We start from the raw sequence: 13,530 nt of genomic DNA on the forward strand, positions 1-13,530 counted from the left end.
CAGTCTCTTCAATTGTCTATGGGAGTTCAGTTAGAAGGAACACCATGATAGGTGGCCATATAGCTACCAGTATAGAAAAAGTGGGTAAGAGAGAATCACCATGATGATAATTAGAAGATGCTCATCTATCCATCATCTTTAAATAATCACTGTTGGAATTCAATCATCTTTCCGTTTCTACTAGAGAACAGGGAAAATAGCTATGGTTGTGTGCATTTAAGATTTGTGGATAGGAGGAGAATGAAGTCTAACCAAGATGATTCTCTTTGTACTGATTGTGAGTTGCAGCTATTGTATGAATGAGTGGAAAAAGGAATCCTGGTCTTGGGTCATAAAGCAGTAGATGGTACCTCTGAAGCAAACTTCATCGGCCATCAGGGGCTTGTCATTGTTGCTCCACTTCTGCCCCCAAAAAAACACCTTACTAAACTGGAAACCGTTAAGCATACATGGCACACAACAAGGAGTGATAAAGAACTACAGTATTACCACAAAGATTTATGAAAATGAAACATTTTTATTCAAATGCTCAAAGTAAAGGACAATCTTGACTTCAGTAGCCTGTCCTTTTTCAGTCAGATAGCACCTGAATGACAATTCTGGTAGTTTTAGTGTTACATTCTTGAGCATATCAGCACCAAATGCAGGAGAGCAATGGCCTGTGATCGGAGGAGCAGTTTCTTTCCGAATCTTCCACTCCAATTTACTAACATTTTGAAAACTCCCTTTGAGAATCACATTGGGAGGGCTTCGCAGTCTACATCCAGCACATTGGACAAGCCTGACTAGAAGCACCAGGGCAACAGGCATGTGTCAACAACACCATCTCGCATTCCCTTCAAAAGCCGCGCACCATCCTCACTTTGAAACATATAGTCTTCCCTTCAAATCTTGGAATTTCCTATCTAACAGCACTGCATATTATATATCATGCAGACTGCAGCAATTCAAGAAAGTGGCTCATTGTAACCTTCTCGAGGAATGAGCAACAAATCCTTGCTTTGCCCGCAACACCCAAATCCCACAAAGGAACGAAAAAAATGGCATATATCTATTTTGAAATAGGGGCCGAGATTCTCCCAAATAAGTGTCGAATTTGTAGGAAAACTGGAGTAAATCATGCTGGTTTTTTCAGTGGGAGTTCACACTAGAATCTCCCACACTCTGTGCAATGCAGAGGCCACCAGCAATAATAATAATAATGAATATCATTAGATTTCAGGGGCGGAGCCTATTCCCGCCCAGGAGGCTGATAGTTCAGGCCTTTCTGCATGTGCAGTGGCCCTGAATAGTCAGCCTGCCTCTTTGATGGCCAGTTCGATCGCTGGCCAGCCCTGGACCCCCGCAGTGCTGTCCCCCCCCAAACCCCGTAGGCCCAATCGCGGCCCCCTGGCCATTCCCGGGCCAACCCCGAACCCCTCCCCCAACATCCCGGACCGCCAATCTCCAGCCTGCCCCAATTGCTGGCCTCCCTCCTGCCCCGTCCAGATCCCAATGCAGAGTGGCAGTGGGACCCCCCTACTGATTGCCCCACCTCTTTGGCACTGTCCCATGTCTGAGGGGCAGTGCCAAGGTGCCTCCTGGGCATGGGCACTTTGACCCTTGGGCAGTGGCAGGGGCACAGGCTGGCACTGCCAGAGTGCCCATGCCCAGGGAGCACTACCCCCGCAGCCCGAGCCCCTGGGAAGCCCCCCCCCCCTTCAGTCCAGTGGGGTCGTCCCATTAGTTCCCGAAAGTGGGGAGCTAGTCTGAACCCCGCTGGAATGAAATACTCCTGGCAGGGTGGGAGATGCAAGCGGGCCCGGAGAGTTCAGTCCCAGGCTGGCTAATAGCATTTAAATAGTATGCGAAATACTATTTAAATGCTAGCCCCGCCTCCCAACCAATTTCCGGCGCCATACAGACACTGCCGGAAATCCGGGTCTGGAGGAAGCAAGAGAATGTTTGCGGGAATCCCGCGAATCGGCTGACGCACTATTCTCCCAGCCCGCTGCGCTAGAAAATTAGCACAAGGGATGGGAGAATCGCCCCCAGGAAGTTTGATCCAATTATGCTGCAATATCTGACTAGATAATAAATATACTTCAAACTAATCACTACCTCACAATCACAAAGCAGAACAAATTAATATGGCCTCTGCAGGCTAATGAGGCTGTCCTACTAACTTAAGAGAAAACCATTGTTTTGTGCATGCAATTAAGGAAGCAATACATGAAAAAGTAGTACTTCTGATTCAAGCTACTTGTTAATAATTAAAATAGTGACAATTAAACACATATAACTATAAGAAAGAATGAAAAATTATAGGCAAACTGAAAAAGATAAAAACAGAAAATGCTGGAAGTAAGGTTTCATGGCTTTTACCCATTACCACTCTCTTTGGCTTAAGTAAAATGAAACCTTTTGTCATTAAATCTCCCTTGCTCTGCACCCTATTATAGACCTTCCCTTTTGTTGTTCCTGCCTCTCCCCCTGATGAAGGAGCAGCTCATGATTCCAAATAAACCTGTTGGACTTTAACCTGGTGTTGTGAGACTTCTTACTGTGTCCACCTCAGTCCAACGCCGACATCTCCACCTCATGGCTCCCCCTTCCATTATTTCTATCTTTCTTTGGCTCTGATGAAAGGTCATCGACCTGAAAGCTTAACTCTGTTTCTCTCCACAAATACTGCCTGATCTGCTGACTATTTCTAGTATTTTCAATTTTTATTTCAACTTTCCAGTATCTGCAGTATTTTGCTTTCATATTGCTAGAAAGGATAGATATTAGCTAGGTGGTTTCAGATTTCTGGTGTGAAAACTCAAGCATTGATATTTATAAAGGAACTGACCTACTGATTTTTTAACTATGCCCTTTTGAACTTGACGTAACAATACAAGTTGTATTTTTATTCCAATGTATCCACAGGACTTGGCAAAAAATATAAATCTTGCTGCATTTTTAATTTAATTTCTAACAGTCCAGAATCTGTTCATGAAACAAAGCTTTAGTAAACTATCATTTTCCTTCACAAATGTAAAATCAAACATAGGCCCAGATATCTGATGTAATGCATTGATGGATGAATGGTCATCCTAAAACAAAGGTGAATCCTAAAAATCTTTCTGGGGCAGAATAGTGTGTAGCACATAATTTTAGCTTTGTGAAAAATTAAAAAAGAAAGAAAACAAAAAAGATCTTTTTGGCATTGGATGGTGAATATTTCTACACTTGTGTGCTCCCAGCAAAGTCATGCTTACAAGGAGCAAATATTGGAAAACCTAAGCTATGGAGCTGTATTTTATGCTCCCCGCTCGTATTTTTGAAGGCACGGGCTTGCAAAATAAAGCGGGTGGCCTTCCGATTGTCTTCCTGCACATCACTGGCCTGTCTCCCAGTTAATATGAAAGGGAAAGGTGCCAGGTAGCCCACCTGCCCCAGGACCGATTGAGGCATCTAAGTATCCAATTATTGGCCACTACAGGGTTCTCATTCCACTTCTGCTAACATTTAATGTATGGCAGGGCAAGATGGAAGCAAAGCAGGTAATTTGGCAGCTTTCATTATGCGAGCTGCTGTTGGGTAGGATCATACCAACTCTCATTTAACCCTCCACCCCTGGCCAGATGGAGGTGAAAGTTCCATTACTGCTGCGGGGGGGGGGGGGGGGGGGGCGTGTGTGCTAGTCCCATAGTGACACAGCCCTTTTTACAGGGAGGGCCGAACTTTGCATATTACGCCTTCATTTAGATGCACAGGAAAGAGAATGTGCATTTAGACAGCATTCTTGGCATGTACCAAATGACTTTGCAGTTAAGGAGTAACGTTTAAAGTATAGCAATTCCATTTTATATAGACAGACATGAAAACAAATATACGTTGAGCCACGTACCATACATAGTAATAAGATAAATGGCCAGTTAGTCTGTTTCTGTTGGTGTTGTTTCAGGGCTGCTGATTGACTAGGGCATTGGAAAAACTCTTCTACTGTTCATAAGTGTTTTACATCTACCTTAACAGGCAGAATGAGGCTTGTTTTTGTACCTGAGGTAGCTACAGTAAATTCTGTGTTATCCGGCACTCTACAAACCAGAATGCTGTAATGACTGGAATTTCTGATGTTCCCCTAACATGTATTTACCAACCGGAAGCAATTATGAAGTTATCAGAACTCAAGACGTTATATTGTATTATTTTATACTTTGTTTTAATGCACTGTTAAAAATTACAAGTAAAGAGAATGCTGTTCTTTGATTCTTCCATTTTAGTTCATGCTACAGACATTGCACATTATTCCATTGGTAAATGGAACTCTCCATTAATTTGTATTTTTGATTAATCAGCACATTAATCCAGCGCAAGCTGGATAATAAAGATTTTGCTGTATTATGATGCAGCTCTACCCTAATAATGCATTGAGTGACAGCCTGGATTTAGTGATTGAACCTTCTGAGTTGGAGTTGACACTTTGTAAAAGACAGCGAAAAAAAACATTTAAGTTTGAGAATCCACTTGCAGATACCGGTCATCATTAATATTCACTACCAAGAGTGATCTGTCGAGAGCAATTTATTTTTGTTTCTAATCCTAAATCTAACAAATTTTGAAACTGATATCTTGTACAAATAACATTTGGAATGCTAGGTATGCATGTATTGTGTATATATTTAATTAGATGATCACCATTACTACCTTCAAGTGAGAATTTGCTTTCTGTTCATCAGTTTTAGTTAGTTTGGACAGGAAGAAGTCAATTATTTTGCATTTAATTTTGATCCTCCATCGCACCATTATTGCTTGCTTTCTTAACTGCTCTTAACATATTGTGCAGTAGTCAGCTATGTTTTTGTGCTTCTCCAGCTCCACACGGCCCAGTCCCTCCTTCAATCCTTCCTGTAGGTCCCCAGGTCACAACCGGCAGCTCCACTCTATCAAAGAAGAGACCACCACCCCCACCCCCTGGACACAAACGAACCTTATCTGACCCACCAAGCCCGCTACCTCATGGTCCCCAGAATAAAGGTCTGATTCCTTGGGGTAAGTTTTTCTTCTATTAAGCTGATTAAGTAAAATTAATGTAGGAAGCAGAAAATTGTATTATTGTTTTTCAAAGTAAATGATGTAAAAGGGAAAAACATCAAAAAGTTAATTTTTCCTGGTTTATTGAACCTCCACCGAATGAAGGAATTTGCTGTCATCAGTGCATGGAAACTAAATTATCTGGGGACTTTGACAAGTGAAGAAATTGACACCCTTGCATTGTTACTTTGGGTAAATGTTTATCACCAGCTCAGTTGTAAGCTGTCATTCTGGACTGCACTTTTTTTTCTCCCATTGTTCATCACACTTTTGATTATGTATTATCCTTCTATGTGGTACACTTTGAAATAACGTGGGAGAATCTGAGACATCATGACTTGGTACCAACAATTTCCAAAGTCATTGTGAGCCCTCATTTATGGTTCTGGCTGGCATAAAAAGCATTGGCCTGACCTAATCTTGAGTACTATGTGCAATTACACTCGCCAGTCACAAGATAGACTTTATTGCTAAGAACAAAGATGACTTAAGTTGTTAGGAATTTAAGTTATAGGAAAAGATGAAACGATGCCTTCCTTTATAACTCACTTACCTAGAGAGCATGCACAAGAGCCAGGAAGGAGAAACGCCATTCAATCACCATCAGTGACTCAACTTATTACTATTCAAACATTTTAGGAAATTCTGGTGGGAAGCTGTTTGAACGGACTTTGATGTTTTGGATCCCTGGCTGTAAAAGATGGTAAAAGAGGAGCTTGTCATAAAATCATGGCCAAAATTTAGAGGACTGATTTTTTTATTTAAAGTCATTCAGAGTGTGCTGATTAGAGATTTCTTCAACACTTCATATTAATTACTTTCAAATGAACTATCAGTTCATTGAAGTGAGCTGTCAGTTTCTGCTCCAGTAAAACCATCAGTGTTTCCGAGAATAACAAGCACTCGGGTAAACCCATCAGTAACTAAAGATCATTCAGTTTGGAACTCGTATCATTCCTAGAAGAACAAAATCTAGCACAAAAGGTTAGTTCATTATTGATTGTCACATTGTAAGCCAACATTCCAAGAGTTTTTCCTTTTGGACACCTGGGAGTAAAATGGGAACATTAACTAATCATGATTAATCTGATTTTACAGCTGAGAGAAATCACTTTAGAATTAAAGGAGATATAACTGAAAGATATTAAAGGAGATAATTCAGAAAAGAAAGTAGAGAGTAGTGGTGAGCACCTGTTTTTCAGACTGGAGGGAAGTAGAGTGTCACCCAGTGATCAGTGCTGTTAGAATCACTGCTCTTTTTGATATATATTCATGGCGCAGAGTTGGGTATAAAGATCATAATTTCAAAGCTTGCAAATGACATAAAAGTCAGAAATGTAATAACCAGTGAGAAGGATAGTAACAGACTTCAGGGATGTATAGAGTGGCGAAATGGGCAAGCACATAACAAATGAAATTGAATGTGGAGATGTGTGACTTGATGCATTTGGTAGAAACCATGAGGAAAGGCCATAAAAACAAAAAAGTACAATTTTAAAGGTGATGCAGGAATAGAGAGACCTGGAGGTGGGCATACACAAATCTTTGAAGGTGACAAGGCATGTTGAGAACACCGTTTTGAATGATGTACAAATATCTTTGGCTTGGAACCAGGAATGTGGTACTTTAGCTATGTGGACTTAGAGAATCTGCGATTGTTTCTTCAAAACAAGAAGATTAAAACGAGAATTGACAAAGATGGTCAAATCATGAAGGGTTTTGATAGAATAATATAACTATAACCCTTATTTATAGTGGTAGAAGGATTGGTAATAAAAGCATACTGTATTAATGTAAATGACACAAAAAATAAATTCCACGGCAAGTTATGAAAGGGTGGCAGAAGCAGATTCAATGGCAACCTTCAAAAGGGATTGGATAAATACTTGAAGGAGAAAAACATGCAAGATTAAATAAAAAGGGGAAAGAGTAGAGAAGTGGGGTGAATTAGTAGCTCTGACAAGATGGGCCAAATGACTTCCTGTGCTGTATCTAGAATTCTAGGAAGCACTTTAATAGTGGTGCTTAACGCAGGCTGAACTCGTATTTAGACTCCCACTGGTAGTATTCCGTACCACTTTATTATAATCATTCTGCGGTGGAGGCCAGATGATTAATACTGCATTGCCTATTATATGTTTTGCTCATTGTTCGAAAAGATTTCACCCACCATAAACACAGCCTACTCCTTGTTGTGACCGGGTTATAGTTGCAACTGTTAGATTTTAAATTTTACATGTTATACTGTTGGTCAAGTGTTCACACTCTGTCCAAGAGAGAAGTGATCTAGAATAAGGCACTAAATGTATAAGCGTGGGGGGAAAAAACAACAAACATAATTTGGCAGGGTTTCAAATTTCTTAAAGGACACCCTTGTTGATTTATTTTCATCCCCATTGGATGTTGTAAATTCTATTTGTATGTGGAAGTTGAACATCTTTCGAATAATGAGGAACATTATACCCATAGCTAATTTCAAAAAATGTTTGATGAATTGTTGATGCTTTTGCCCTTTTTACAAACACACTTTTATTTTTGCTAATATATCTTATCACCATGTCCTCCCAACCTTAGAAAAGGAGGATACGCAATAGATCATCCATTGTAACCAGAACATCACTATTTCTCTGAGCCAAATATGACCGTAATGAAAAAGACAGGAGACACAAATCTACAAACACAAGAGTGTGTTTGTAGATTTGAGTGCCTTTGGATTGACTCTCAGGCCAGTCTGGGATTTGTGAGCAGGGAAAGCAACATTGTGTCTGGCAAACCACTCAGATTGTAGAGTCCTCACTGAGACCCACAGAGTTGGATTTTAATGAATGGAACTGAGAGATTTTTGGGAGTGGATAGGGATTTAAACAGGTAAAATTGACAGTGCACCACGATTTCCAGGTTTCATTGCAATGCATTAGGCTGCATAAAAGTATCCTCTTCATAAGAAGTAGTTTGCCACTTAACATTTGTTAATTGTTTAATTAGAACAATATTGACTTAGGTCTTTAACTTTAGCTTTTGGTCTCCCAGGCGTCAGAGTGTTGCCAGTGAAAGCAAGGTGAGTGCAGGGCAACAAATTAGAAGACTGAAAGAACATCCAGAAATTTGCCATGAGTATTCAGTGCTGACAGCTTCTTTCTTAGTTGCTTATGGGAAAAGATTTGTTCACAGTACTTGTGCTGAACTCAATATGGTGGTTTGGAGTTCTGAATTATTAAATTAGCACAGGTTCTGCTTACACTGCCTTAGTTTGGACTTTGGATGAGAACCAAGATGACTAGCAACAGAATTACCAGCTGCTACTTGGAGTCGGAGGATACCCATTTAACAAATAGTTGATGATACCTCTCAGAAGCCAAAGGAATGAATCCTAAAGTGCAAGAGTGAATGCCATATATTTGATGTGTCCACAAACAAGCCTGGACAAACCTGGAGATATCCTTCAGTATGCACTAGCCACGGTCTCCAAAATGATGATGATGCACAACGTTGCATAGCAGCGAATGTTTGACCTACAGAAAGACCAGGGCGAAGAGCAGTGAACCTGGTTGAGAGGATGAGAAGGAAGACGAGAGAGTCTGAGGTGGTGAAAGGGGTACAAAACCAGTGAAGCACTTTTCTGCCCAGGGTGCCCTTATTATTCCAAGGTTTTGTGTTATTTGTCCATGGGTGTCACTGGCTGGGCTAACATTTATAGTCCATCCCTGAAAGCATTTAAGAGTTAACCACATTGCTGTGGATGTAGGCCAGACTAGGTAAGAACCACATATCCTTCCCCCTAAAGGATGTTAATGAACCAGATGAGTTTTATGGTCATCATTACACTTTTTAATTCCAGATTTTTATTGAATTTAAATTTCACCATCTAACATGGTAGGATTCGAACCCGGGTCCCCAGAGCATTACCCTGCATTTCTGGATCACTAGTCCAGCAATAATGCTACTACACCACTGCCTCCAAAGGGTTTCACCGTACATGCACATGGATCACACAAGCTTATGCATAAGCCATCTTTGCCCCACTCCACCTCCACACCCCCACCAAACAATCAAGCATCCATTTCACACCCCCTCCATTGGTTGCTGTCAATTCAGCTGTTTTTCATCAAACAACCAAAAAGGCCACTTGCCAACCAACAGCTAAAAATGGCAACATGGAAAAATGGTGCAAAAGAATATTTATGTGCATGAAATGGACAAATAGGATTTAACCATACAAGGTGTGTTGGGAATCCAGGTGCATATCCTTATGCAACCACAAATCTTTTCCTTTTCCTGTTGCCTCAATGTGGTGTAACCAGACTGGTTTCAGTAGAAAGAGACATGCTACGCAGATCCCTTGAGTTGTTCTTAGATTATGTCCTTTGGGTTTGATGCCTGAGGGGCTTGCCAAATATTGTTCCGCCTTATCTGTGCAAGGGACAGACTGAGCCATTAGGACATGAGGCAGCATGCCAGGTACTGGCTGCGCTTGAGTTTGCAGGCAACAGATGAGAAATGGAAGCACTTGAGTGGAGTCCCTGTTCATTTTCTGTGAAGAGTTAACTCTAGTAAGAGCATACAAAGCATGTGCAAAAGAAGCTCTGTTGCAGTCATGTTACTCACAGAGAAGATGTCAGAGTAGCATATCGGAGAAGAGCTCTAGCTGTTAGTCTTATTTAACCTATGTAAATAGGTAGCATGTAAATCCTTTCTAGAATAATAAGTTAACGAATCCAGAGACAAATCCATGATAACAGATGGAGGCAGCAACGACTACACCTACAGCAGAATAGTAAAAAATGGTATGAAATACCACCAGTGAAGCCCAGCAACAGTACAGCACAGTGGGTGAAGGACTTTGAGACCAACCCAACAGCCGCACCAGAGACCACCAAAAATGCCATCAATCCGATGACCAGCAGGACACACATCGTGAGAAAAGATAATCTTGGTTCCGGGTGAGCGATGGCTAATCTTCTCAAAGTATTGAAGGCCCCAGACAGGCTGAGCAAAAGCAAAATTGGCAAAAACCTTTGATCTGATACCACAGCACCTCAGGGCTTGCAATTAAGAGAACAATGATCACGTTAGAATTTTATAATATACTGTTGGGATCATAACAGACAACATGCTCGCCAGATGGGGGGGGAGGGGGTGAACAAAGAGACAGCCCCCTATGAGGTTGTCATCAGAGTCTCTGACTCATATTTCACCCTTGTAAAAATACTGTTATTGAGATGGCAAGTTTAACTGGTGAAGTCAGAAACAGAGTGAAGGAATTGACCCATTCATCAATGACTTGTACTGCCTAGACCCAAATTGTGAGTATGGGACACTAAAGATGACCTGATCAGAGAGCGAATAGTCATTGATGTTTTAGCTGAGAATCTCTTTGACAGATGGCCAGGTGGGTCAAAGAGGTCGAATAAGGCCCTTGTTCGAGGTGCAATGGAAATTTCCCGAAAACAGTCCATTGATGGGAATAATGCCTCACCCGGATTGCACACTACCTTGAGTGTGGCCATTTAAACATGGTCTGTCATTCCAGCAAATCCGTGTTTATAAGGCAGACGGAGAACTCTGTTAAAAGAATATCCGTTCAAGAAATCCTAGACCTTGGCAAGCAGGAAACACCTTCCTGGGAGAAATCGAGACAGATCAAAATCAGTTTTGGAATGTTGACATTGAAGTTAATGGGAATCTGAGCAAATTCAGGGAGCTGCTGTCTCAGTGCTATCTAACAGAATTTCATAGCTTAAATAAAGTGACACTGCAACAATGCATCCTTTATTTAACCCCAGGGTCTAGGGGGGGACCAAATTAATTATTCAAGGCCAACTAGAGACAACACTAAAATATAGAGTAATTCCTGAAACATTGTTCGTCATCCCTAATCAAGCATACTCTCGACTGTGTAGCTTTAAACCTGATTATAAAAGTTGGTGAGAGAGAAGAGAATGAATTTAGGAGAGAATTTCCCACACTCTTTGTAGGCTTAGGTAAGCTGAGGACTGCTGCTACGTCAACAATAGGAAATTGTGAATGGGTGAGATCTACCTATAACTTCACCAGCTAACCAAAAACATTGAATTGTTTAAAGAGAACTTGCCACCTTAAGGATGCAAGAAAAGACACCAACTAAAGATGGCTACCACCAGTCATCTGGGGATTTTCCGGCTGCGCTTACCCCAAAATCAGAAAATCCTGCCTGAGGTCAACAGACCTTTGCATGGCCCGTGTCCCACCGCTACGATTCCCGTGGTGGGCGGGATGGGAAGATTCCACACCTGATGTCTGGCATTGTAAGTTGACCCACTTTTCTGAAAAGTTCCTGCAATGATTGCACTGCAGAGCTGCCCTAACATGGAATTTCATGCCTGGGGGTGTGAAGATCTACAGGAAAAATAAATTTCAAAAACCCTTTGTTCTGACCAACCAGGGAGGCTGAATAAAGGGGAGTTGGACGATCCCTCCTTGTCTGGTTGTAACATCATGTATCACATTCCACTTAAAACAGATGCTATACACCTTTGACTATTCACACCAAGGAAAATCCCACATCCACTTCTAAAAGGGGTAAAAAGTGAGATTTGAGGCAATGCTGCAACAAGGAGTCATTTCACTTGTCACTAAACCAGTGGTGCTCTTGTATGGTACCAATGGAGCCCAATAGCTCCATTTGTATCTGTGTTGATCTAACACACCTCAACAAGGCAGTTGAAAGAGAAATGCATCCAATGGCATCAGTGGATGAGAACTTTGTCAAACTTGTCAAGAGCACCATCTTCACCAAATGTGATGCTAACAGCTGCCATTGAACTGAAGGTCAAAATTATTAATTAGTTTTATTATGTCCTTTAGACAATACTGTTTCAACCATCAGCCGTTCGGCATCACGGCAGCCCCGAAATATTCCAAAGAACAATGTCCAGTACACTGCAGGATATTGACAGCATTATCTGCTCCATGGGTCAACAAAGCAGCATGACAAATCGGTCAGGGAAGTCTTCCTAATATAGGAAGAGCCTGGCTTGACGCTCAGTGACAAATGTAAGTTTTCTAGGCCTGTGATAAAGTTCCTAGGACACATTATCCAAGCAACTGCAAAGCTGTCGACCCTCCAAAAAAAACAATGATAATAAGGGAATGTCTGGCATCCATAAATGTAACAGAGCACCAAAGGTTTATGGGCATGGTCAAACAGCGAGGCAAGTTCCTGCTTCACTTAGCGCAGATAAGTGAACCCCTCCGACATCTTTTATGACAGGACCAGGTGTAGTACTGGACAGGTGATCAACTGTGGTCATTTGAACAAATTGAAAGGATGCTAACCTCAGAAGTCCAAGCCCACTTTGACCTAGAATCTCTCATGATGGTGGCAACTGATGCATCTGCAACGGGACTTGGAACGGTGCTATTCCAGGTCCAAAGTGATGGCAAAAGAAGGCCAGTTTACTACCAGGCTATTAGCTGACACGGAACAGCACTGTGCTATTATCAAAAAGAAAAGCTGCAGCAACTTGGGCATGAGCGATATTCTCTGATTATGTACTGGACCTCTTTTTTTTAAGATTGAGACCAATCGTAAGTCATTAGTAACATTGTTAAACATAAAGGAAATCGCAAAGATACCACCCAGGATACAGAGATTCCGGTTTAAACTCCTCATGCTGCAATGCTACTGCATAGTATGTGGAGGGTAAATACCATTACACTCAATACACTGTCCAGGATACCCACCATTTATCCAGGACAGGAAGACATGGCTATCATAACAGAAGTGGCAGCCTTTACAGCCTTAACAACCAGATAATTCATGATAACAGCTCAGACGCTGCACAAATTTCATACGGCCAAACAGAAGATGACAAGTGCATCCGTTTCTGCTTTGATAGATGGCCACAGTACAACCCAAGCAACCTCATCCTCAGACAATATTTCAAACAGTGGAACCATTTTAGCATCATAGACGACCTCCTGTATAATAGAATAGTGGTGGTACCACATGCTCTCTGTCTAGTGGCCCTCTAGAAGATCCACTAAGGACATCTTGGCAGGACACAGCAGTCTGTACGGTGGCCAGGGATTTCAGACTCAATTGAACAGATGGAATCCAGCTTTGGTACAGAGATTCCGGCTTAAACTCCTCATGCTGCAATGCTACTGCATAGTATGTGGAGGGTAAATACCTCCACATCTATACCATCCACAGGCAGGACCAGAAAGAGCCGCTCTTGCCCTCTTTCTTCCCGTAAAGGCCTTGGGAATGCCTTTGCATGGATTTGCTTGACTATAAAGGGAAAATCTTTCTTCTAGTGGCCCACTGTTATTCCCTCAACATAGAGATGCAAAAGCTTCATGGCCTAACCTCTTATGCTGTTATTACTTTGTTGAGTAAATATTCTCTACACATGGCATTCTGGATGTAGTCATCTCTGATAATGGACCACAGTTTACCAATGAGTGCTTTTAATCTTTCACAAAGTC

The 13,530-nt window shown here is 41.6% G+C and overlaps 1 protein-coding gene across 2 annotated transcripts in view; it reads left to right on the forward strand.

The window, feature by feature from the left end:
* LOC144495926 (arf-GAP with SH3 domain, ANK repeat and PH domain-containing protein 1-like) overlaps nucleotides 1-13,530 on the forward strand; it is a 274,726-nt gene that overhangs the window by 234,093 nt on the left and 27,103 nt on the right. For both annotated transcript variants that reach the window (XM_078216746.1, XM_078216747.1), the window contains exon 25: nucleotides 4,843-5,019. In XM_078216746.1, coding sequence (XP_078072872.1) covers nucleotides 4,843-5,019 — 177 coding nt within the window. The remainder of the gene's footprint in view (nucleotides 1-4,842; nucleotides 5,020-13,530) is intronic.

This window comes from Mustelus asterias, chromosome 7 (assembly GCF_964213995.1).
Source record: "Mustelus asterias chromosome 7, sMusAst1.hap1.1, whole genome shotgun sequence".
Lineage (NCBI taxonomy): Eukaryota > Metazoa > Chordata > Chondrichthyes > Carcharhiniformes > Triakidae > Mustelus > Mustelus asterias.